Raw genomic sequence first — 26,721 nt, 5'->3', positions numbered from 1 at the left:
ATTTGCATCTTCCCTGCAGCATGAAGTGGGTAGTCCCAGGAGGGAAGCATGAATCTGGAAAGGACAATTCCCTTTCTTTACCCACTCTTGGCACAATGTCTCCAGGCCCTCTCATCGTATGATTACTTCCTGGAGCGAGTGGAGCATTGGCACTGTGTGCCTTGGATTAACTGTGTTTTAATTGTGGTAAGAGCCTCACAAATAGAGCTAGACAAATTACCTCAGTGCTCAGACTCTATTGGAAAAGACGTTTCAGTTTATGGCTCTCTGGGCTCAAATTAAATGGGCATTATCCACTGCATATTTACATATTTGTTTCTTGCTGTTTGAGTGGTAATGAAGTGATGTTGTAAATGAAATTTAATAAAGCTTGACCTGAGGGAAAAATGCTCCTGAGATAGCCACATTGACTGAAACCTCTGTCAGCCAGTTAGTCATGTCCCCCTGTTCAAAGTCTTATCTAGTTTACAAACTCTTCTGTGCACAAATATAATTTGTATTCTTATATGAAAGCTTTTAAACGAATCTCTAAAAGTGCCTTTTAGGCAAAACAGTGTAAAGGCCCTTTTCTTTCCTCTTGGAGGTCTTCATGGTACTGTACTTACTACTTAGATACAGGTTGTTGCTGTTTCTGTTAATAGACTCAAATAGATCTTTCCATTTATAACAAATAAGATTGATTCCCCTTTCTGAAGTCTTCACTGTCAAGCTCTAACATAAGAACTTTGTGCTTACTTTTTTTAACAACCATTTCTTATATCTTTTTTAAATTCAAAACTTTTAATAAAAAAAAGAAAACCTCCACAGTGAAAATGTAGTAGAAGAGCAAAATGGAGACATGTAAATCTAGAAACCATAAGTCTATACTTTCTCTTGCAATATGCAAAACTCATGTTGTTTTTCATGACTGGTAGATTTGAGACATTTCCTCTTAGTTTCTGATGTGTTTATTTGACCTTCTTTTAGGTTAGCTTATATATGTCATGTTTTGAAAAACTGCCATTGTAGGCTAGTAATAACAGTAGAATATTTGGGGATTTTCAGTCACATACTTCTATACATAAAGAGTAGAATTATCCATTTTTCCTATATCTTTTTGTGTCTGTAATAACATATCTAACATTGAGTTTGCACAATTTCTTCATGTAGAAATGTAAGGGTTTGTATTTAGTTATTAGATAGGTTTTTAAATTAAATTGGTTGGAAAATTATCTCTCATAATAAGCTGTTATAACCCATCCATCTAATTTTAGTGCATTCTTTACACATTTTTAGTTTAATTGGCTTAGTTTCAGAAGCAGAAATTTTTGAAAGAAGTGTATCAGCAAGTTTATTTGCTTAACTGGTACTTGCTAAATTCCAATGAATATATTTTTCTCCACTTTTAACATTCTCTTTTGGTTTTTTGTGTGCGTGAGGAAAATTGCATAAAGTCTTTTAATCAATCTACTAGAAACTCTTTTATTCAGGTCATTCCTTTTAAAATGGCTATTTAAATGAGACACAACATTCTCATGATTCCACTAATTATGCAAATCTGATTTATTAAATTAGCAAACATCAATAAAAATAAAGTTCTGTAATCTAATTTTTCATTTCTTTAAAATAGAAGCTATGAATAAGTTATCCATTTTTAGAAGAAAGCTATTCAGATATGTTTACAAGCATCACTTTTGCTGACTTGTTTGTAGCATAGGCATATAAGATAATTTTGGATATAGACCTCTATTTGATGGCTTGAAGAAGATTTAGCACCTCTGGAGTTACTCTTCTTGAGTGTACTGATTGATTAGATCTGAAAGCCCCTTCACCAAGTAACACCAAGCATGCTCCAGTTCAGGATCCTTTACGTTATTTTGACTAGAGTGAAAAGCAAGATTATTTTCTTGTTGTTGTTGCAATCGAGTTTGTTAAAAAGGAATTTGTAAAGTGGAGACAGGATGAATCACATGAAAGATACTTTATTTGCTTATAATACTGAGCACTTGTCAACCAACTCAAAACAAAAAGGGTGTCTCTATAAAGGTTTTTCTTAAGATCATTTTCTTCACCAGGTTAATTTTTTTAGGTTTTTTCTCCTTCCAGCGTATGTGTGTTGATTAGGTAGGTAGAGGTAGTGAAATCACCATATCTAAGTTTTTTAGCAAATCAGAAAGTGCTTTTGGCTGCTCCAGAGGACTGGCTCTTTCCTTGCCCTTTTATAGAATCATAGGATAATTTGTGTTGGAAAAGACCTCAGGATGTTTGTATTCCTACCTCCTGCTCAAAACAGGGACAGCTGTGAGATCAAGAGTATTGCTTACGACTTTCATGTGCCTTTTTCCAGGTCAATACATATATTCATTTTTTATGTTTGGGATTTTTTTTTAATCTTTCCAGTCCATAAAGGAGCCCAGCTGCTTTTTATATTTATCTTAAATGAAAGGCACATGTTATACTCAGTTTTCATATGGGTTAGCCTAACCTCCACTAATTCCCGTAACTCAGAGTTTTACTGCACTGCTCTTTGTATGCTCTTCTCCACTCAAAATGTGTCTTTCCATACCTAGACTTCTGTGCCTTTCTGTGCCTTATAAATTAACAATCTGGCCTGCGACCTCATTTTCTGAGGAATCTGGAGAAGCTCAGGCTTCCTACCACCACAGAAGTGCTGGCGGCAAGGCACTTCTGAAAGTCATCTTCCTGAAGAAGAACTGTCACCAATGCCAGGTCAGGATGGCCATGGCGCTTTTTTTTTTTTTTTTTTTTTTATTTCTTTATCTGTTATTTCAGTGCAGATTACAGCCTGGTCCCTCATCTCCAGAGTTCTTGATTTTGTACTATGAGTGCTATTGTTATTGGAAACTGTGGTTTTCTGAGACAGGATTGGATTTAAACAAACGTCCTGAAACAACACTTGAGTGGAAGGTGGGGTACATAGAACATCCCAGGTCAACAGTCTTGTGCAAATTTATGGATTTTATCATTAGCTTCAGAAATTCACAGGAAAGAATTCAAGTAATGAAATAAAGAAAGTACTGCCCAAAATCAAAAGGCCTTTTAAAGTCCAGAGGACACTAGTGGGAGTCTTTGTTACTTACAGATCTGTATTTCCCTATGTGTTCTCTGAGGCTAGAATGAATAAGGTGGGATGGGGGGATGGGGGAAATTGGTGGCAGCCAAGACCTTGTAAAATGTTCTGAATCACTTACTGTCACTGTGATGTGTCCCAGACAGCTAAGCAGCGAACTAGAGCTACCCATGAAGGTGCAGTTGTAGGAAGTAATGTGTCTACGCTACAGCAGAAGTTGGGGTGAGTCGTGAGGAAGGTGACAGGAGTCCAGGGAAAAGAGGCTGGCTGTGCTGCAGAGCTCCAAGAGGGAAAAGAACCATTTTATTGACTGTAGCTGTTTATAATATAGATATCTGGCTGGGGAGGAACAAGCGCTTCTGGGCAGTAGTTCTTCTCAGCCTGAGGAAAATAGAACAAATTAATTGTACCCTGAAGGTGCCTGTTCCTCTCCACTTCAGACATCTAAACATAGTTGCCCTGAATCACACCTGTGATGTCTGCTCCTTGGGAATAAGCTTTCAGACAGCTTCTCAGGGTCAGTGGGCTCAGAGCCATGATAGTGCCAGTGTTTTCATACAAATATAGCAGTCTGTCAGTGTCCAGCAGGGGAAACTGGGTCAGATACATGGCACACACCACACCTATATACTACTGAAGACAAGCAGTTTTGTTTGTTCTATGCTCAAGTGACATCTATGGACTTACATGAGTAGATCTGTGGATTGCAGGATCAACCCTAATACTGAAGGAGTGTAAAGCAAACAACTAACAGAATTGTGTGAAAATTTCAAAGTTCAATTCTAAAACCCCCAAGCTATGGAATAGATTAATGCTTCTACAGATTTTCCATTACTTGACATCTTCTGTTCTTTGCTGTTTTGACTCTGATTTGATGAGTTCTTGCCATGACAAAATTTACATTTCCATCGTGGCCTGGTTTTTGTCTATGTTGTGAAAGGAAACAGAATTCATGTATCTTACTAATGCATTACAGCCAAAAGGCACAATCTAAAAATGATATGGGGAAGGTGAGCGCATTAGAGTTTGGGGAAAGAGAGGGAGAAGGATGATGGTCAGAAAGCACTGAGGAAGCTAGTATCAGGATGTGGAGGCATATCCACATTAAATCACAGCAGATAAGATGCTTTCTCACTGTATAACTCTGTATAACTCCCCCTATAAAAATCCGAGTGTAACATCTCTTTAGAAATACAACAGAAGTCCTTAACATCTTGAAACAAATCTTTTGTATTTATGGAGTATGATTAACAGAAGGCAGGGAAGGAGAAAGACAAGGAATGAATAGTCATTTATATAGATTAGACTCAGGAAACTGTTTTAGCTGAGGAAAGAGGGAAACGTTTTTAAAATGTGAAGACATTTCATTTAAACAGATTAAAAATTAAATGCCTGGTATTAAAATGCCATACTAGTTGATAAGAAAGGCTTAGCTTTACAAAAGAGAAAACAAAAAGGAAGAGAAAATGTTTAGAAGTGATTATATAATCCAGTAATACACCAATGCGTGCTCTTTTGTATGGACAATATTTAAGCTTAAATCAAATAGAATTTTTTCATGTATTTACCTACAAATTTTTAGAAATCTTGTTCAATTTACTCCATTTTCATACAATTTATTCAGTTTGGTGTTGAAACAAAATGTGTTTCTGTCTTAAATGTCCTCACAGCTTATCACTGAAATGTTCATCTAGGACTGACTATGGCTAGCTAGCAAAGGGGTTTATTTCCTGATTCTGTTTTTAATTTATTTCATAGACTACATTTATTTCATAGTCAAGGATATTTTCTGCCAGATACTGTGTAACAAAAAATAAAACCTTATTTCCTAAACTCATTACTAGATTTCTGATGCAGAAATGAGCTGACAGCAGCCTTTGGAGTCAGATTCACCGGACAGGCATTTTACTTCCTGTGACTACAGGAAAGTAAAATTAGATCAGCAGCCTGGAACACATTGCCAGGCCCACAATTTGGTTCAGATCTCATCAGGGTATACATGGAAATGAGTGGATTACTTGCACTTACATTTCTTTTCCTGCGTTCAGAGATTATCACAGTCATATCCTAAAGATCTGCAGCGGGAACATGAATGAATATGTTTCAGGTTTTCTTGAATACCTAGAATTTTTTGTTTTTTAAAAAGTGCATAATGCACCTCTCTAAATGCCTGACAGACATTCTCCCTAACTCTAACAGTAAAGCCCTGGAGCACTGTCATTACAATATGTGGGTATTATCAATATCCAAAAGGGTTGATCTGTTTCATTGTATTACTCTTGAGTACCTGCTTCTTGTAAATTGAATTAAGTGTATGTCTTCAACAAAGGTAATACATGTTTCTAATGTCCTTAACTGCTTAATTTTGATCTTGAAGCCTATAGAACCTGAAGATCTCAGCAATTTATTTTAAGTGAAATAATAGTATATTCCAAAGTAAGTGCTGCATAGCAATACTGTTTAAAATAACCTAAAATTATCTGTGAAGGAAATTGGATGGGTTTGGAGAAACTTATACTTTAAGTACCATTTTTGCCTGATTCACCTTGAATTTTTATCCGATAGCTCTTTATTGATTGATTGATTTTAGCATTGTGAAAGCAAAATGAGGAGGGGCTGTGTGTGTGTGGATGATGGGTTTAGTTTTTCTAAAGGCAGGAACCTTCTCTTCATTGCTGCTTTCTTGCCAGAGATTATTACAGTAACGTCCACATGGGAGCATGATATAGGGCTTCTCCTTTTATCCCAGACTAGACACTGTCAGCCCCCATATGATCCTTACCAGCCCCACATCCTAATTCCTGGGAAATCCTAGGCTGGTGTTAGTTGGGATCTGTAGACCCACATTAGTTATATCTGTTGCCTTTGGGATGGTGCTATGCCTTGGTCTTTTCATACTCACCTGAGGTTAGTATAAACACCAAAAAAGTTTAATGTGCAAACAAATCTTATTTTAGCAAAAGGTTAGGTACCAGAACTAAAGAATAAAATACAGCAAACACCACTTTGAGCTCATACTTAAAACTTAAAGCTCTCCTTGCTTGAGCCACTGTCTCAGCCATGCTGGGGGAACTAAGGAGGTCTTGTCTGTCTTGCTTCTCCTGCTCCAGGTCTCCCAGGACTGACTTGATCTGTGGAGCATTTTGAGATTGCTTCTTAACCCTGCCTTTTTGGCAAGGTTGAAGCTCCCATTCTTTTTCAGAAGCCTCTGTGTCTCTCTTCTAGATCTTCTGCCCTAGTAGGAATACCAGGGATTTATGCAAAATATGCCAATAAGGTCTCAGTCCCCAGCCCTGCTCTTCATTGTTCTAATCCCTCTTTGGAAGTTTCTTTGAGTTTCCATTGCCAATGTAATCCCTAGTTATTAATTCAGTCCTAAGAACACTGTTGGACTTTATGGCTTCTTGTAGCAGCCAGATGCAATGTGTACTTGCACTGAGCATAGAACCACTCTTCCAGATTTCTGGCTTTTAAAAGGAAGTTACTCCAGTATTTGGTCTCTGAATTGCCCTGTTTTCTTTTTCTGGTACTTGGTTCATTCTACACTTATTTTTCTTATTGTACTGTCTCTCAGGATGAAATACTCTTTTTTTTCCTGGATCTTGTATTATCACATCTTCTGGGGCAGAGTGAAGGTGAGCTGTGCTAAATAAGGGACATTTGATTGCATAATGCTTTACAACTGCTTGATTGTCTTGCAAATCATAATAGAGGAGACTGGGGGTGGGGGATCCGTCTCAAGAGGCTTGGAGTCCCTTCCATAGCTCCAAGGGCCTTGAGAACTGCCGATTGGCCAACTTTTTCCTAAATGCCAGGAGCCTTTCTTGCCAACAGACTCTAATGTTTCAATATTGTTCAGCTTATTTTTTTTTTTTAAGGTAGCTGATCTAAATTTCTTTTGCTACAATTTAATCCTGTTATTTCTTGCCAGATCCAGAAGTAACATGGAGAGCAGTTCATTTTCTTCCTATTCATAACAATTGTTACTTATTTTTAAAGTATTACTGTGTTATCTGCTTAGCATTTTCTTCTGTATTTTGAATCACCCCAGCTCTTTCAATTTTTTACTCCAGGTCATTTCCCCAAACTCTTGATTATTCTTATTGTCCTGTTCTGATCTTTCTTTCCATAGATGGATCCAAATCGATCCATATATTTCTTACTCAGGCTGGACTTTATCCCCTGCTGAATAGCTATAAAAAATAAAGGACAAGGGAATTTAAGCCCTATACGCTCTTAATTCGATATTATTTTTCCTCTTCATGCACCTTATCCTACTCTGGCTTCTGTTGCTAACTTCTCTTCTTGATCCTAACAGTGACATTTTGTGTGTTCACCTTTTCTGCGTTTTTTTACCTTTCTATCTCTTCATTATCTCTGCTTTCTGTGCCACCATGGTGTGTTTGTCAGACCTAGAGTGTCATATGAGAGAAGCCATTTTCCTAAACACAGAGAATTATTTTCTTTCCTTTTTCTTTGCTCTTCGTTATACATTAAAAATTTTCATATGCTGAGATAAGTTCATCACTTTAGGCACTTGGTGACATTTCCAACATTAGACTTCTATTTTCTTATCAGTGTTGCTGTCACTGCACTTTCCACCAGCTATGTACAGTAGTGGTGATTGCTCAGTTGTTATTCAGAGCTCTCTCCTTGTTGGTATTTTGATATTTTCCTGTTAACCTTTCATGTTTTAAAGGGGAGATGGCATCAGTGTTAGATGGGCCCTTCACTTAAATGCTGCTAGAAACAAAAATATTTTGAAAACTTTCAATTTGCTCCCATTTTGTACTTAAATACTATCTGGGCAAATCAAGAATTCCCACATTCTTCTTCCCTTGGTAGTCTGTGGAATTTTTTATATGTTTATTTTATACAAGGTTCTTCCAGTTGAAAGGCTAAGATGACTTTACTTAACTTTCTCAAACGGAGGTTTGAAAAAATATAGAAATCTGTAATTTGTTGTACTCCAAAGGCTGTAATTGGCAGAGGTTTGACATTGGAAATGCCTCCATTGTATATTATACACAGTCAGAGAGTGATGGGTAGGACTAGTTGCCTTCTGTGATTGTCTGAGGGAACCCAGTAAGAGAAAAGTGATGTTGACTGAAGTGGAGGAGACAAGCAAACAATACAGAGAGAAGGCATTCTGGAAGCTGAAACAAACATACCAGTTTGTCAGTTGTGTGTGTGTGTAAGACAGAGAAAGGTAGAGGGGGAACTGCTTTAAAATATTATGCTGCAGAAATCATTATTTATTTAACTTTTCTTTCCTCATTGAAGAGCAGTATGGCAATTGTGGACAGTAGGGCAATAAGTTTATTATAGGAAATAAATTTATCAGTTGTCTCACTGTGATAATGATAATTCACAGCTTTCAGTAGCTAGTAGCAAGAACATAGAAAAGGACGTGCCATACAATTTTAATACCATTTCTTCCCTAACCAACTCACCAGTCTGGTTTTGATACCTGAAAGAGGTTATGCATGAAGGATGTATGTGTGTTTGTACAGCAGAAGTAATTATAGGGACTCTGTAAAGTTGCATCAAATGATGAAAAGCACGTTTCTACACTCTATTTATTATACACGCTAGGCACTATATTGTACATATTTGACAGGAACTACAGCCTGCAGTGTATGAAAAAAATTATAATTCCCTAAGTGGTGGTTTGTTGAGAAAGTGTTCTGCTATTTTGATATTTTTTTCCCATTGTCTAGTGATGTAACACTAAGGATTTTCCCCCATTTTTAAAATATCTTTTCTAATATTCATTGGACCCAAACTGTTTTGGTTATAAGCAAATTCCTTTCAGCAAAATCACTGAATTATTAGCTATAGAGCCCTTGATGTATAAGCCATATTGATTTCTTTTTCAAAAAAGATCTAATGGAATTATAGTTTTCCTGTCAGGAAATCTTTCTAAAAGAAGAAAAAGTCTGTAATAGTGCATCTACAAAGTCTTAGAAAAACGAGGATTATTAATTGAAATGAGATTTTATCTTATTTTTCTTTTTTTATCTTATTTTTCTGTTGCATTTTTACACTTCTCCACATAAAAGAATGAAACAGATTGCTGTAAGTATACTAGTTCCAGAGGTATGATAGGTGAGAATTTCAATTCTACTCCAAAGTTTTACACTGAATGAAAGTATCTGAATAGTTTTACAGGGCTAAAATACACTTTGGTAACTTATGTTTCACCTTTGAACTGTGAATTCTCTGCTGCAGCTCTTAGAGACATAGCCCTCTATGGAAAATGGGCAAAATAAAAAATTCCAGGAACATTTACACATAGTGTTATTTCTGTCAATAGATAACAAAGATGTTTGCACTTTCTTAACAATCTGCCTTTTGCTAGCTGGGAACTTCTTAAAAACAAGTAATATTTCTTCATCTCTTTGGAGATGGGGAATTTGGAAAGGGGGATTCTTTGTCAGTGTATGTGTTACTTGTGGCCTTAGTTTCACAGCATCATAGGGATCTCAGATTTCAATATTATTCAGCAAACAAATTTAGGGTTAGTATCACCACTTTGCAACATACGCAATCAGATCAAAACTAATGCTACCTCATGTGATAGTGAAGTTGACCTTCAAGCAAAAGAAGACTTGCTTGTTTTCTGTAACTCCTCTCATTAAATCTTCACATAAGAGCTCTGAAATAGCAGAGCAAATCATCTTTGTCCTCTATCACATTTATCTGAAGCATTGAAATACTGAGCTCCATCTGGTGCTGCTTTGCTCTTCTGTGTCACACAGGAGGTGTTTTCTTCCAGCACCTTGTGTCAATAGACATACTGGTAATGGCAATAATTGGTCAATAGTGGAGCTTGTGTTTAGGTGTCTGCCTTATCAGTACATTATGCCATGTATGGACATTGCCTTATCACAACAAATCAGAACAGTCCGAAGTAAAATCATAATTTGGCCTTGTTTCGTTTAAAGCACATCCATCAAATTATAGGATTTATACAGAGATGCACGAAGGATCCAGTATTCTCCCTTCTTAGTTTAGAGATATTATTATGTATTTCAATTTCATCTTGTCTCTAGTTAAATTATAATTATGCTACCTTTGCTTAAGAAACTTTTTTTTCCTGTTTCCGATGTGTATTTTTGTAACATCAGATGATCTAGTTATATACAGAAATCAAATTACTTTGAGCTTAGCTAAGCAGAGACAGATGAAAACTCACGTAGACATCAATTATTAGGAATTTCCTCTCTGCACTAGATGGTAACGTTTCTTTTCATGATCAGCCTGAAATTGTGACTTGGTGAAGCCATCACATTAAGATGGATTTGTCTTTTTCTCTTGTTGTGTTGTGTATTGAAATTTTTGTGAGCATTCTGAGCATGGTTTGGGGTTTAGAAAAAGGTAAATCTACCTAATTATATTAATCTGAATTGTGAGCTGAACAGTAGTAATGAAGCCTATTCTCACCATATTATTTTGCTTTGGAAAGCACTTCCGTTTGGTGAGAAAGTCCTATCTGGAGAGATGGTGGCTCTACCACATGCTTTGGCAGATTTCCAAGGCAATTTCTCTTGTAAAATTGTTGTTTACATCCTTCCAATGCATCGGATCGCTTGAGTACCTTTAGTAAGACTACAGAGTGCATTACTCAAAAATTCACTGCCACCATCTTACTAAACAAATATAACAATTATTTGTATAATGGAGAAGAGGAAAGGGAAAATGGCTCGCTCGTGCCTCTGCCTTAAAATGAGCCAGGGAGAAGAGTTTTGCAGCACTGAATTGAACAGTGTGAAATGAATTATCAGAAGATGACTGCTCAGACTCTTTCCAATTCTCATAATCCTAGCAGTAAAATAAGCAAAGCACAGAGAACTGAGATGCGAGTCAAGGGAACAGGCATTTGAGTCACCCAGACTACCAGAGTTTATGGGGAACTGTAACTGGTAGACTTGTGAGTGATTCACATTCTTCACATGCATCTTTCCCCTCCATTTAACTGGGTCTTGCATTGTCTCTGGTGCCTTTTCTTTCCTGCAAAATGGGGACCTACATTAAGTCTGAGAAGGTGCTGTCAGAGTGGTCTCCAGTGACTTTCCCTTTTCTGCAGAGCAGAGGGATATATGTCTGCCCAACCAGGTGTTGCCAAGTAACTTAGCAGGTATTGAAGTTACATCAGCATGGGATAGCACCCGACGTAATCAGCCATGCTAACATGCACGTGCATTAACCCCGCTGCTCCCTCCACAGCCAGGGCTGACATCTCTCCCTGTAATTCTTCATGTTGTGGATATGTAGCTAACTTGAAGAACTTGGTTTCGTTGTGCCATGTGAACTGAACTAAAGTCTCTTTCTCCTGATAGTGTCATTTTGAGTAGACTCTTCCTCAGCTGTGGTCTTGTTGAGTTCACTGGTGTTTCTCTTTAGAAAGAATTTTGCATTACACTGTCAAATCCAGAGGTATACAGACTTTAAGAGAGAGCTGCAGGACAGTTCACTGCATCCTGAAAAGTGCTGACTTTGAAATCTAGGTTGATAGTCACCAAGTAGTTCTTGTCTTCCTTGATTTATGAGCTGAGAAACAAGTCTCTCAAGAAGGAGTTGAACAACCAAATAGCTTCACCTTGCTGGAGAATAGTCAGGTGCTCAGAACCTGGGCTGTTGCAAATGCTTTTGCCACATGGGAGGTCAGTAGAGACCTTTCTGTCCAGAGACACTGTGGTGCCCAAAGAAGTTGTGAGGTCTCCATCCATGGAGAGATTCCCCACAAACCATTTTAGTTCTCTCTGCTTTGAGCAGGGGTTTGGACTAGATGACCTCCAGATGTCCCTTCCAACCTCTGTTATTCTATGATGCTATGATAAGCAGCTTGTACAGTTCATCTAGGTTATTTGTATGCAAAAGCTATAATAAGCCTGCCTGCATGTTTTGTGTGTTTGATTGATTATTAAGTTTGTGAAATTAACTGTTGGACAGAAAATAAATTGCTTTTTTCTTTGCCAAAGTAATGTTTCTCCAATAAGCCTCTAAAAGCAAACATGAATATTTAATAGACAAATCATTAAATATAAGCATTTTCTACTTCAGAAAATTATTAATGAGACATAAATCTGTACTGAAAAAAATATTTGGTTTATATTTTACACTTAGAATAAATTGCAAAGGAAGGTGCTTGATAAAATGTGGTTCAGTTGTATGATGTATTTTTAATGGTTTGTGATGCCAAAAGTAAAATGCTGCACGTAAGAGACTTTTTTGGTCCATAGTACAGTCAACAAGGTTTGATGATCTCAGCTATCACTGTGTAAAATATTGACATTTTTAATTTGAAATTGCAGCATATAACTGATGCCTCATGAAAAGAGACTTAATGTCAAATAATGTGTTCTGCTCAGAAGTGTTTTTAAATCTCCAAATAATTAATTTCACAGTTTTCTAGTAATTTTCCAGTCCAGAGGAATTAAAAGATACGTTTTATCTCTTTGTCAGATGAAATCCATATGATTAGCTGTTTTCTCACAAAATTTTAACCAGATGGGTCAAACCTGTATTCATTCAGTATTTACTAAAGGGATTATCAAGAAGTGTTTTACTCTTGTCTCACAGTCATATCAACCTCCTCCATTAAGATGGCCATGCTGCAGGTATTTCTAATCCTTTTCTCTAGAAAGTGGAGTCCAAGTCAGAAGATATTGTTTCTATGGTAGATTTACTACATCTAAGTTACCTTACTGTGAGATCCACTCTGTCGATTCAGATGACGTTAGTTAAAATTAAAGGCATCCTTGACATCCTTTCTTATGTTGTTTCTTATCTCGAAGGATTTTCTATCTCTGTATTGCAGATTGTAAGTTCATTGTTGCACAGTAAACCTGAGCAACAAGGTAGTATTTGCATTTTACTTCTACTCAAGTAACCTACCCTGTTCTTGAAGTTACCTGCCCACTCACACATTTATGTTTACATGAAGGGACATTTGCAAAGTTCCCCCTTGTTACTAACTCTGTTCTGTTTTGGCACTGAGATCCTGTCAACTGCTGCCAGAAATTAAGCACTGTAACAATGACACCTGCTCTGACTTGCATTAGATGACACATTGCCTGAATGCTGGCAACAGGCAGCCACCTGCCTGCATTACTAACTCCACTGGAGCTGAACCTCTGGAGGCATTTTGCAGAATGAAAACAGAGCTTTACCCCATCATCAAATTTTGTCATGAGATTCCATATAACAGTAATTTTTAATTGTAATCATGTCAAAGGTCTTTTCCAACCTAAATGATTCTATGACTGTCTTCTTATATGAAGTCATTCTCTATTTTATATGTCAGTGTCCTCTTACGTCAAAATTGTTTTAACAGCTTCCTATTTATTAGTTAGGCTTGCTTATTTTTCTCTTGTTTTCATCCTTACTGCTTTTGCCCTACAGTTTCTTGTAAGTCAACAGCTTCTTAAAATCCTAATTGAAATGTCAGCAGCATATTCCCCTTTTTCACAAAACCTGTACTTTGATTGAAAGTATCTATGTGAAAGATATTGGGGCTATTATTTATTAGATTACTCTGATCCATGCATGTGGAGGTTAATGCTTGTGAGTATGTAACATTTTCCCTGAAACTGGACATATATTGACAGTATCTAACTAACTATCCAGTGGTAATATATGTACTCTTGGAAAGTATTGGCAGCATATTACTGCAGCTTTTCCAGTTGTATGGAATTACCCTTGTGAATTTACATTTACTTTGTTCTTTCAGAGGAAGAATGGTTTAATCAACTAAAATTTACTGAGTTTTGTTTTTCCACTTAATTCACACCACATGGCAAATCAATCTGTGCTGTTAACATAACAGAGTAATTCTCAAACACAGTGGAACCTGTAGCAGTTACTGTTTACTACTCTGCATTCAGACATCATATGGAGCTTGATTATAGAGAGAATAGTTACTAGAGGACTTATGTTGATTTTCTCTCATTTTCTGACTTTTCCTGCATTACAGTGTTAACAGAAATAAACTGTTTGCCAAAAATTAAAGAACTTTTCCCCTTTTGGCTTCTTAAATTGCCTTGCAGGGTCTTGTTAAAGTAGGCAACGTTTAATTCTGGTTGTTGGATCTGTTTCAAAACCTTATTTATCTCCTTTTACTTCTATGAGGAAGGTTTTAAATGTGAGGAGCTCCCCAGTCTCGAGTATTCTCTTAAATGATGATAGGGAAAACACCTTAATAGTAAATCCTGATTTCTTTTCCATATTGATATGCATACATAAATAAGAGCATTGGTTTTTTGTAGTTGTCTGCCTAGTAGCCTCAAGGCAAATAAGCAATTACACCATAAAGTTGGAGACACTGTAATTTTATCCTTCTTCAAGGTTATATGCTATGAATCTTTTTTCTCAACTTTCTTAACTTTTAGACTCAAGAAACGATTGTATTAAGGGTGGGTCTGACAGTCTTTTGTCTTAAAATGACTTCACAATATTATTGATAATGAACTAAAAAAAGTCTTTGTTGGAGAAGAATGCTCTAAACGTTGTTTGACAAAAGATACTAATCTGCAGCCTCTATCCGGGAAGACAGCCTGCAAATACAGCAAAATGTGAGCTTTTTTAAGAGACAATCAATGTCAGCATAACTTTGCTTCCATTCGGACTAATGACAACTTCAGAATGAACACAGTCAGGTCAATAATGAATATATATATTTGAATCCTGCCATCAGAAGGAGTTAGAATGCCTGCAGGAGGACATATGAGTTTTGTAGCCAGGACTTAAACAGCAGTTAACAGCACTCCGTGCCCGCTTTCAGAAGAGGAATAAGAACCTGCCCTTTACCAGTTTTCCTTGGCCTAGCTGATGACTGTAACTCACCTTCTGGAGTACATAGATGGCCTCCACTTCAGTCCCTTCCACTCCTTATATAGTGATACTAGAAAAGAATGTGGAGCTTTGTTTTTAAACACATTTGTAGTTGGCTTTTCTTTGGGAAATACAATGTCTGTATAAACTTAATGGTAAAAGAAAAAGGTAGTCTTACCTGAAGGGCAAGTGTATAGTGTGTGGGCCTATGGTATTGTGCCTGTATTCTAGGATTGGCCGCAACGATACGGTACTAAAGTGATTTGTTAATGAAGGCAGAAAGTTTGGGAATTAGTGTCTCAGATACAGAGATATGGGCTATAGAAACTTTTCATTATCAAATACTGATCCAATATTTTCAGAAATTATGGAATATTATTTTGAGCTGTAGAAGAGGGTTAGGGAGTGGAAAGAAGAAGGAGGGAAAAGTTACAGCTTGTGAAAAATGGTAAACCAATGTCATTGATCACTGAAACTCATTGTACTCACTGTATATCGACTTTCTGTAACCCAGACTCTGGTGATCTAGAGTTCAGTTAAACTAAATACAACTTGCCAGTGCTTCTCAATCAAAAAAATAGTTTTAAAAAAGTTCTTGTAAGAAGTTTTTTTATAAAGAACGCCATCTTTGCTCTGACATTTTGAATTTTCATGAATTTTCATGTCTAGAAACTTCTAGTTTTCAATCAATACTTCTATGGAGAAGAGTACACTTCTTCTATAGAAAATATTATTTTCTCCAGCCAGTTCAGTAAGTGGGTTGTCTAGAGGCTGTGAAATCTCTGCCTGTGGAGATATTCAGGACTCAATGTGTCAAGCCGCTGAGCAACTTAATCTAAGTTGGCCCTGCTTTAGCTAGAGTGTTAACCCAGATGACCCCTAAAGTTCCCTTCCAACCTAGATTAGTCTGTAATCCTCTGATTCTAATAAGTCTCTTGTCACACTGGGTTTTGCTCTGAAGACCAGCAAGAATGTTATTATTGACCAGAAGAAAATCTATTTTGCTATGGATGTTCCTTCTCAAGAAATCAGTTTGAAACAACCAATTTATTTGAATGTTGGTGACCTGGTAATTCTCGTATGGTGATAACTCTATAGGCACTGGTTCCACAGGTCAATTCCAAACACTTACTCCATTTTTTCTTTGCAAAGTCTATTATCTCATTGTCTGTCCCCCTCATTATTATTATTCTTCCTTCATCATCTGGTTATCACTTTCTAGCAGATTGCTTATGTCAATAGTTGTCTTATTTAAATTTCCAAAGGGAGTAATGTTACATTGATACTTGTTTGCATGTTCCCGTAATGTGAAATTGAGTTTACTTCTCCAAACCATTTAACGAACCAAGGCTTGAAAGTCAGTTACAACAGAAGAATGCTCTTCTCCTCTCAATGAGACATTTAAAGCTAAAGGATACTGTGTCTAAATACTAATCTAACAAAGAGAGTTTAGGAGATTTCATTCACTGAAGTATGTTTGTAACTAAGATGGTGCTCTTGATGCTTTTTTTTTTTTCCCCAGGTATTTTGATTAGCTATTTTCTCCTTAGATTAAGTGAATGTGACATTTCATTCAATTACTCATCCATTTGGCCTTGTTCTCTTTGCAATCTTGATTTTCTTAGGCTTTCTTAGTGCTTTCCTTTACAAACACTCCATGAGCAAACCCAAGAGAAATGGATTTCTATTTAATAATTTAGCATTATTATCTCTTTCTTCTTAAAAATCACTGAACCTCCCAAAAGTTTTCAGACTAGATCTTCTCTTGAGAAAGCTGATAAAATAACGTTACAAGATATCAAGTAAAAAATACTTTAAACATCTGTATTGTGATAACTATATGGAAGTTTTTTTGTGTTTCTATGTGAAAAGAAGATAAGAAATCAAATTTAGATGAAGATAATGTTCACTTCTGAAATGGCATCTCTACAAGCCCATGTTATTGTGTCTGCCATATCTACTATGGCTTAAACTACAATGTGCTGGAAAATGTCTATAAGCTTCCTGTTTAACAACCATCACTAAATTTACAGGCTCTTTTTAATAAATTTTCTCCATTTCTCAAATTTTATTGGTGCGTCAGGGCCATATTTCCATATTTCCTTCTGTATATTTGGCTTATTAGAGAATTCTTTTGAGTTTTGATGTTGCTTTTTTTAAATCTGAGCTATTTATTAGTTTGAATTATGAATTATGAATCAAATTGCCAGTTCACTGCTCAGTTAACCTCATCTTTAAGACTAGTTTGAGGAAACTTTTGGATTAGCAGAACTTAGTCTTTGGGTTTTGGTATCTACTTGCTAAAGTCTCATGGGAAAATAAAAGCTAATTTGTGAAATGTACCTATAAAGAAAAACATAATTAGAGGCTTGATTTAGAATCCATAAAAGCCAATGGAAAGAGTACAACTGATTTAATTGTCTCTGAAGCAAGTCTCTTGGGGACATTTTGTTGCTGTTACATCGTTTCATGTTGAAATATTCGTCATTTCAGCATCTGTCAGGACAGTGGATGGAAGAATCAAATAGGCATCAGAGGTATAAATGCCAGCCTCCCTCCCATATAGCCACTGTAGCTTCCAGATAAACAATATCAGATTTAAGAACTCCTGGAAAGTTGTATTAATCAAGAATTAGTATGAGAAACATTTAATATAGTACAGTGTCTAAAAGCCTAGGAAATCATCCCTAAAGCCAACAATTTTCTTGCCTGGTTTTCTCAGCCTTCACACTTTCCTTTTCTCATACCTTGTACACCTTTACCCGTTTCCTGGGTATTCCTTGAACTCAGCCTGTAACAGCCTGTTAATGCCATCCATTCAGTTGTCTAAAGCTGTATTGTATGCAATTTTATGAGAATTTAATTGATTTTCATTAGAATTTGAACAATTCATCTTTGACTATTAACATGTGGCTGGTTGTGTTCTCACATCAGCTCCAACCAACCCTGCTGTAGCTTTCTTTTAAAGCACTGTTTCTCCTCCTGAGTGCAAACAGAGCTAAATTTCTCCCCTTCTCCTCTTTACTTCATATTCTCTATTCTTTGTCAAACAGCCTTCTGCTAGGTAACAGCCATTCTGGTGTGCATACCCTACATAAAGCTCTCTTCACACTACATACAACCCCTGGAAAAGAAGATGGTAGCACTGTGAAGAGATCTTGCTCTCATAGTCATGGCTTTTGATCTTCAAGGGCAACAAATCTGTACAATACTATGCTTGGGGCAGCATCAGATTTCCTTTTTCCTGCTGACTTTAGTTCTAACATTCAGAATTCATGTGGCCAGGTGGGGAGCTGGAGGAAGGAAACCTGGAGACCATGGCTCTGTAGCTGGGACTTCATTGTTTTGACCATGTGGAGCAACAACAAGATCACACTGTCATACAAACTTTCCTTGATTGCTAGATAATGCCTCCACACAGCTGCACTTCTGTGTAAGTGCAGAAAATCAGGTCAGTTGGCAGAATCAGATCCTGACTTGCCACTTTGCTTTTAGCTGAAGTTCAGGACCAAGCTTTCAGACCCAGATTTACCCCCCAATCTTATTTCCACCCTACACTTGGGTAACCTGCAACTGCATGTCAGCCTCCCCTCCATGCCCTCTTTTCTACATGAAGAAAGCCACACGCAGGCCAAAATGGAGTCACAGCATGGCTTTCAGAAAAACCAGAAGGAAAACGAGTTGACAAAATGCTGGTAGAACTACATGTGTTTGAGGAAGAATTGGGAAGCGGGAGGGGTGAAACAAGACCAGAAAAATAGATATTGACCACTGGCCATAGTTTCTTTCTTTTTACTTGAAAAAGTAAACCCTGGTGGCTGTTTTGTTTTTCTTTTGCAGTCATCTCTAACAAACAGTGATATCATCTTTGTGAAGCTGCATGCCCCTTGGGAGGTCCTGGGCAAATACGCTGAACTAATGAATGTAAGAATGCCTTTCAGGTAGGTGTAACTGTATTTTATCTCAACCTCCAATGTCACGCTATATTATAAAGCTAATGTAATAATAATACCAAAATGCACATGGAAAAGCTCTTCTATAAAATATCACACGTCTTCAGAAAATATAAATGGAGTATCTTAGATATCATATTCATTGCTGTTTCTTTTCAATGTCTGCAGTCTCAGTACAGTACTGGTTTGAAATTGAGGTGGGCTGTAGCAGTGCAGCTGTTTTCATGGGGTATTCTATCCTTAGGCCCTTTAACCCCTTCAGTGCTGGAGCCCCCTGCATACTTGTGCGCTGCTGTTTTTTAAATGGACATTTCATTGAAATCAATGGGAAGTCAAGAAGATCCAGGTACGTAAGGCAGCACAGAAGGTGCATGTCTGTTGGACGTATCTGGTATGTTCAGCACCTATAAATTGCTTGCGTAGTGTGTAATTATGGAAATACAGATTATAAATAAGTATACCACCTAACAGGAGAAAAATCAGAATATAAGTACTTTATTCTGTGGATAAAATAAAAAAACTTATATTAAATGCTACTGATAACCAAATTCATTCCACATTGTTATTCAGATTATTTTTATAATTTATTTAATATTATTTGCATGTTGGACTATGAAATTTTCTATGTAAAATACTGATTTTATTCTGCTGGTTATTGGAACTGTTCAAATAGCATAAAGACTTCCACCGGAACTGACAAAAACCCATGAACTGAGACGTTTTGATTCTTCTTTCAGTTAGCAGGGTTTATAGATGTGTAACTCCATTGATTTTAATGGAATTACTCCTGAGCAAGAAAAGGATCATACCCAGAGTATGCAACTAGAGAGCTGGTGTCCTTTGCAGGATTTCTTCTGTTTTCTTCTTATTTAAGGATGAAAAGTGTCTCTGGTATGATACAAGCTGTAGCAGTACAGAACTTGCTAGGAAAAATGGATACGAATTAAGGACAAAATTGCAGGCTTATTCTGTATGTATTTTGGTTTTCATTTTCACAGCAAATCTTCAGTATTCTTTCTTGTGCTTTTAGTGCTAAAGAGAAAAATAGATAAACTATCACAAGCCATTTCAAGATACTGATATTATTTTAAAAAAGTGTTCTAGCCATAGGAAAAAATGGGCTGAGCCGAAAGTGCACCTCCTCTGTCCTCTGCAGCACTTGAGATTAACCTGCCCCATAGGAGTAGAAGGTCTTGTGATTAAGAAATACACCAGGAACTCAGATTTTGGTCACTGTGAGCAGCTGGTTCTTTCCTGATCTGAAGTCCCATTTTTGAAATCTAACTCTCAGCAGATAACAAAGTAGATGCCTTACAGATTATATAGAATGCACTGAAAATACTAAAGGTTTCTTTACCTGTTTCAGGACCATGGCTTTCACATCCACAGATAGAGAATTGTTACAGTATGGCTAAGAGGAAATCATGGTGATTTATTAATGTCTGCTGGGCAGGCTCTTAGATTTTATTTTAAGAGCAACAGTACTGTTTATCATTTAAAACCAAGGACCAGCATTTTACAACATGTCCACTAGTCTAGACTGCCTGTTTCCAGGTGCCCTTCTTTAACCCCTTGTTTTAAAGGCTGCTGATTACTTACAGTTCCTGATATTTTAGGCTGGAATTGTCCAAGGTCCGTGCATCAGCGAATAAAATCCTTGATGTTTCGAAACAGGGATGCCAAAACAGTGGCTACCTCTGAATATTTGAAACAAAATCAAGAAGTGGATGGCATATTCAGAAACACTTAGCTTTGACCTGTCTCTGCTCCTCCTGAGTAGAGCAAGATAAACAGTACCATCTTGTAGAGGAGTTGGTCAAACATTGGAGACCGGCCAACATTAAATTGTTTTACAAATTTCACCTTACCAGCACAATATGGACACTGATAACAAAAAATAATGTCAAAATATTATGCGTTATTTAAATTCTAAGTCTGAAAATTAACCTGGAATACTAATCAGATTTTTTTCCATAGTTCAGAAAGCATCGTTATCTTATTATAGAAAGCTCCCAAGCATGCTTGCTTCCAAGGCACTAACAGCATTCCTACAGTGCATGTACTACACAAGAATATTCAGAATATGTGTGGTGTGAGCACTTCATTTTCCAGACATGGTACGGTTCAACTTTACACAATGGAACCTCTCAGAATACACAGAAACCACCTTGATTTAGCAATGACCTTCAGTGGATGACAAAGTCAACCTCTGGAGGAGGTAACTGGAGTTCAGGCAGGCACCCTAATCTTCCAGCAAGGATTATCAGTGCCAAACCCACACCTAAAATCCCTCAGATTTTCTTAACTCTCATAAAGATGTGATCTCTCTGCTGAAGGTGAAGGGTGAAATCCTGACAGCTGTGGTGTTATAGGCATGTGTGAGGAGAACAAGAGCTGCCAGCAGCAGAGTAGGCTGTGAGGTGGACTCGCTGTTCTGAATCTCCACAGGGGCCACTCTGCCCTGCAGGGCTGGTTGGGAAGCAGGCCAAGAGTGTGGTCAGCATGTGTCTGCTCATGCACCCTTGTCTGCTCACTTGCGTGTACTCCCACACAGCTTATTGCACTGACAACAGAAATCAGCTGTGCCTGTATGAGGGGGCAGAGGGAATGGCTGCATACATGGCAGGGGTGGTGGTAGTGCCAAGAACATGTTCATTTGCCTGTGTAGCCTATATTCTGTTTCAAGGGATGTTATTCCAAGAGCAAGCACTGGTTCCAGTTGGTACTGCATGTGTTATGGCATATTGCAGCATCAGGTACTGCTTTCCTGGCTCTTCTAAGTGATTCCCCCTTGTTTTTCACCAAATACAGCTTTAAGAATTCACTAGTGGATGTGAGATAATTTATCCATGTTTGTATCAGTCTTATAGAATTCCTGCAGCAGTTTATGGACTACTTTGAAACAGAAACATCTTTGGGTCCCCAACCTTCACACATGACAAATAGCAGAAAAGGAGAAGACAATGGGAAAATTATGATGATCTTGCAATTCAAATGCCACCAGAGTTTGTGTGGCTTCCTGTGACAGTTCTGTTAATCTCTCTTTTAGTCTCTTCCTCCACCTCTTACAGGCTTCTGTCTTCAATCTCCTTTCCTTCCTTGCTAGTTCATACTGTAACTGACGATGGGTTTTCTTCTCGACTGGCTTCATTTTTGCTGTTCTTCCAGGAGAAAAATCTATTACCTGCACCGCCGATACAAGTTCATGAATAGGTGAGTAGAAGTCTGATGCCAGTCCAGTTTATGTTCATTTGACCCAATAATAAAAATAATGGTTGATGTCAGGCTGGAAGAAAAGGTTTTTAGCTGCATTTGTGTAAAGGGTGGAGGGAGTAATTACACACTATGACACCTTCAAAAACAAATACAGAAGTTGAATTTTTAAGGCACCTGCACTGTGAAAGAGGTTAATTTTATTGGTGTTGCCTTTTTTAGGAATAAGGAAATATCTTTTGATTGATGGAGTCTTCTAAAGAAGATTAAGTATGTTAATGCAAACACTATCTCTTTTCATGTGGCTTATTAGGGAGTTTCTTGGGGTTAAAATACCACAGTTACAGCTTTTTTTGCTTTTTTTTTTTTCTATTTCCATGCACCTTGCTTACTTGTAATAGCAGTGGCATTATTTATTTATTTATGACTTTGTCTGTAAGGGTGCCTAGTACTTTGTTGGTAGATAGGAAGGCAATGAACCAAGTTCATCTCTGGTGTAACATTATTGAGCTTGAGAGATGAGTATTTTTCAGGAATCTCTGAAGTGTTTTCACTCAATTATTAAATATCTTTAAGGTTATGTTTGTTGTCTGGTTTATGTCTGACTTAATGCAATGAAAAACTTCCAATGCTGCAGTTTGCATTTTCTTTTTGATACTTTGGACAATCAAATTAAAATGTCTCCAGAAAGCCTGAAAGATATATAGGCTTTGGCAAAGACCAGATCAGATGTTGGCATTTAATGCCACAGTGTTGTTGATGCAGTTTTCAAAAGATTCTAGCATTTGATTTACTGTGTCACTCTGACGTCAGTGGAAATATTCCCATGAATCTCTGAGAGAAAAAAATTAAATCTGAAAAATCTGCATTTTAGAGTAAACAACTGCATCACTTTGCAGATAACATCATTAGATGAACACCCATGGGAAAGTAAATCACATATTCTCACTCTTCTGTATAAAAAGCATTTTGTATATTAAATTCCATCACAGTGTGCTGGTGACTTGAGAGTACCAGCATTGATCTCACATTATAGTATTTGCTTTCTTATATTATTAAGCACTAAATGGACACTTTGTGGAGCTAAGGCATTTTACCTAGTCAGCACACAATTCTTCTGAAGCTTGTTGATGCTCCCCCACTTTCCATCCCCACCTTACAATAATTACTATAGCAGCTGTTAACTTTGGAATTTGTCTTGATTTTAATTAAGACATGGCTGCTTTGACTAAAGCAGTAGATAGGAAGGAGTAGGTGAAGAGTCTAACATTTATGTGTAGTGTATGAAATTTTGCTTTACATTCATTTTCTTATGAGTCAGGATGTGATTTGAAGGCAGTATGGGAAGAGGTGTGATCTTTTGCTGGTATCTGAGTTCCTGAATGATGAGAACACTTGGCTAAATTAAATTTTTATTTTATGTTCAGGTCTATAAATAGCTACTTGAGGTGGAAAAGCTATAACCAAATAGTCCCAGTGGGGAAAAAAGAAAACATATTCAGCTTTATTTTCATACATGTGAAATTGAGATATACAGCTTCAATAAAAGTGTATATATATCCTCTACTCCTAGTTCAGTGAAGATTACAAGTAATTGAAGCTTTGGTCCATTTTTTGAGCTATGCTGAACATTATATTGACATTGGGGCAATATTTATTTTAAAGAGGACTTTTTTTACAAGGCAAACCCCAAAGTGGATCACTTGCAACTTGTCAACCTGACTTGAATTTTCTTTCTGAAAAATTCTGGTGATCTCAATATTTAAAATAACAAAACTCCCCTAATACATTTTAAGAGGCAAGGAGGGTTGTCAGGTACCTATACAGTATTTAACCTTAACAGTGGTTAAATACTGAACTAAGACAGTATCTAGCACTACAATATACATAAAGCTCTATCAAAGCTGACCCACAGATAAAAATTTGTCTCGATCCAAAACATATTTTTAATTTTCCTAACCTCCTGTTTCCTTTGAAAAATTATTCTATACCTACCCCACTTCCTAGTGAGAAAACAGTTTCTTTGAAATTATTTGTGAAACTCTTTGTGTGAGTTAAGCACAGTACGTATCTTCAGAAAGAGGATACTGAGTAAACACTGGACTTGGAAAGCGGGGGCAGGATTGAAGAGACTGTCTTTGAGACACTGTGTGAATTAAGACAATAATATTTTGCCTTATGAGGCTAACAAGTGTTTTTAAAGAAGGAATTTAAGAAGGAGATTATTACCATATCTTCCACTCCTCTGTCACTGTGGCTAGCAGTGCCTCATCATTCCATGTACTCCATTGTTCTTGTGTAGGTTGCTCTGCTTTCCAAACACTGTTCCCCTATTCAGTATTTAAACTTCTACATAAGGGAAAGTGAGGCACGGATAAGACTTGAAGTGATAAAGTGTAGTAGATTTTTAACACTGTGTGTCTGTTTTTGTTAGCACCAACACCACTCTTTCAGCTTTTTTTCTCAGAGATGCTCCTGTAGAGTACAAAGCCTGTGCTGCTGGCTGATGGCACTGTTGGAGTGAGCTGGAGGCAATTTAAGAATCTGGTCATTTTTCTTCTCCAAGGAGATAACTAGTTTTTTTTCCCTAGGGATGGCTGTACTGTATGTTCTGGGCCTTGCAGAAAGGCTTCACAACCTTCACAGACCTGTTTGCCAGCAGGCTCACTGAGCATGCCAAGTAATCTGAGCCTTGGGAGCGGCAAACTAGTCAAATTCTGGGTACACTCAGTGAGAAGCCAACATGAATAATGCATTGCTGTTAAGTGGGGAAAGCACTCTGTTCCGGTGTGCATGCATGCATGGTGTGATAAACCTGCAGCAAGGGTATCTCAAATGTGCACATTGATTTGCAGGATGAATGGGAAAGGATTGCAGGTTAGCAAGGGTATTAATTCAAATGCTTTCAGTTAACAAATAAGCACGGATATTTAGAAAATGTTTCTGCCTGATTTTTCTTCCCTTTTCCATATCCAGAGTCACTATGCCTGCCAAATATGCAGTAATGCAGAGCTTGTGGACTTTACAGAGGAAAATCTGGAGGCCAAGAGACAAGGGAATTCCTCTGTAGAGAAGTTATTTTCCCCTTGACATTCCTATCAGTGTCTGCACAGCCTAGCTTAAGGCTGACAACTGGATGCTGCAACTGGAGATTTACGGTTGGTCAGGGCCTTTACAGCCCTGAGATCCGACATCTTGCCTGCACTCAGACACAGACATTTGCAAACTACCTCCTCTTGTGCTCTGAACTGCTGGGCCAGTGCAAACACTGTACATGTAGAGTTTATGATTAATTTAGTATGTCTTATGTTATGCTCCCATACACATTCTAGTTCTTTCAAATGGTCCTGATAGCAGATTTTTGCCCCCGCCCCTTCCCAGAACAGGAATACACAAATGGTACCAAAACAATTAGGGCTAATTTGATTACAATTTTGAAATGTGCCCATGTTTAAAAATTAGCATTAGCTTTCTTATCCAAAATAAAAATACCTGATGGGAGAAGGCTGAATATTCCAGGAAATATTATATGCATTTAAATTGGAAGTAGGTAATAATTTCATGTCATTTTCCCACACACTCGGATGCTTGGGTATGGATTGCCCTCCTTCAAAGTAACTGTGCAGAGCTCACGTTTGCTGGTCATAGAGTTATTGTGCTGACTGCTGTCACAAGAAAAGAAACAACTACATTTCCAGTCCTTGAGCTTCATACAGAACTGGACTTAAAGTTCAAAGGATGTTGTTTCACACCCTTTAGCTCCACTCCTGGAAAGATTCATCCAGTGACTGAAGTATGTGCATAGTCCATAATTTGTAGTCTATGATTTTCACAGTCAGGGATCACTGATTAGGACTTGAAGTTGTTAGGAATCTCTAAGAGAGTAGGGCTTATTGTGCCAGACATACCTCATCTTATGTATTTTTCATTATAACATTTTAGTTTGGATTTGAATTAGATTGTCTTCTCCAATCAACTCTGATTATTCCCTTTCCCTTCATTTCAGTGTGCATATTTGCATGAGTGAAGTTGCAGTTAAATCTCCCTTTTCTCCAGCTTGATCTTGGTTTGCTTTCACCTTCTAAATGTAAGAATCTGTGTAGCATTTAGCTGTTAATCTGTGCACTGAGTATTCTGGTTTTATGGAGATTGTAGTATTGCAAGACACTACAATTGAACCAAATGAACAAAATAGCCTATTTTTGATAGCATCAAGGTAAGAATCCACACAAAGAGCAGTAAAAAGATGTAACTTGCTGTGGTTTAGCTGCCAAAGCTCTCTGTCACAGTCTGCTATTCTAATGTCTATATGTCCAAAGCCTAATGTGTCAGTTAAGCCTGAAATATGAACTGAAAAGCTGAGAAATAAAGGTTTAGACAGTTGCCAAGAGCTTACTGGGCTTAAGATTTACAGCAGCATGTACCATCAGCATTGCTTTTCCATTGAGACAAAATAATATGCTCCTCTCTGAAAGCTGGTTATTAATAATCAAGTTTGGCATGTATAATTTGGTCTGCCTTGAAAAAGTCCAAAAGATATTACATGTTTTCTAGCTGTAAATATTAAGTGGCCTAGTTTGCTAGCATGTGTTCTTTGTAAGTGCTCTGTAATGTAGTAAAAAACCACTGTCTCAAATGCTCACACTTTTC

At 37.3% G+C, this 26,721-nt stretch overlaps 1 protein-coding gene across 6 annotated transcripts in view; it reads left to right on the top strand.

Moving 5' to 3' along the window:
- Positions 1-26,721, top strand: part of ANO4 (anoctamin 4) — a 198,067-nt gene that overhangs the window by 101,425 nt on the left and 69,921 nt on the right. For 4 of the 6 annotated variants that reach the window (XM_055809048.1, XM_055809049.1, XM_055809046.1 and 1 more), the window contains exons 5-6: positions 18,746-18,846; positions 22,027-22,071. In XM_055809048.1, coding sequence (XP_055665023.1) covers positions 18,746-18,846; positions 22,027-22,071 — 146 coding nt within the window. Of the gene's footprint in view, positions 1-18,745; positions 18,847-19,102; positions 19,205-21,964; positions 22,072-26,721 lie in introns of those variants that run through there. The other 2 variants (XM_055809052.1, XM_055809051.1) reach the window with 2 other exon arrangements.

Source organism: Falco peregrinus, chromosome 6 (assembly GCF_023634155.1).
Source record: "Falco peregrinus isolate bFalPer1 chromosome 6, bFalPer1.pri, whole genome shotgun sequence".
Classification (NCBI taxonomy): Eukaryota; Metazoa; Chordata; class Aves; order Falconiformes; family Falconidae; genus Falco; species Falco peregrinus.
Note: the sequence above shows the minus strand (reverse complement) of the source record. Positions and strands in the feature narration are given on the sequence as shown.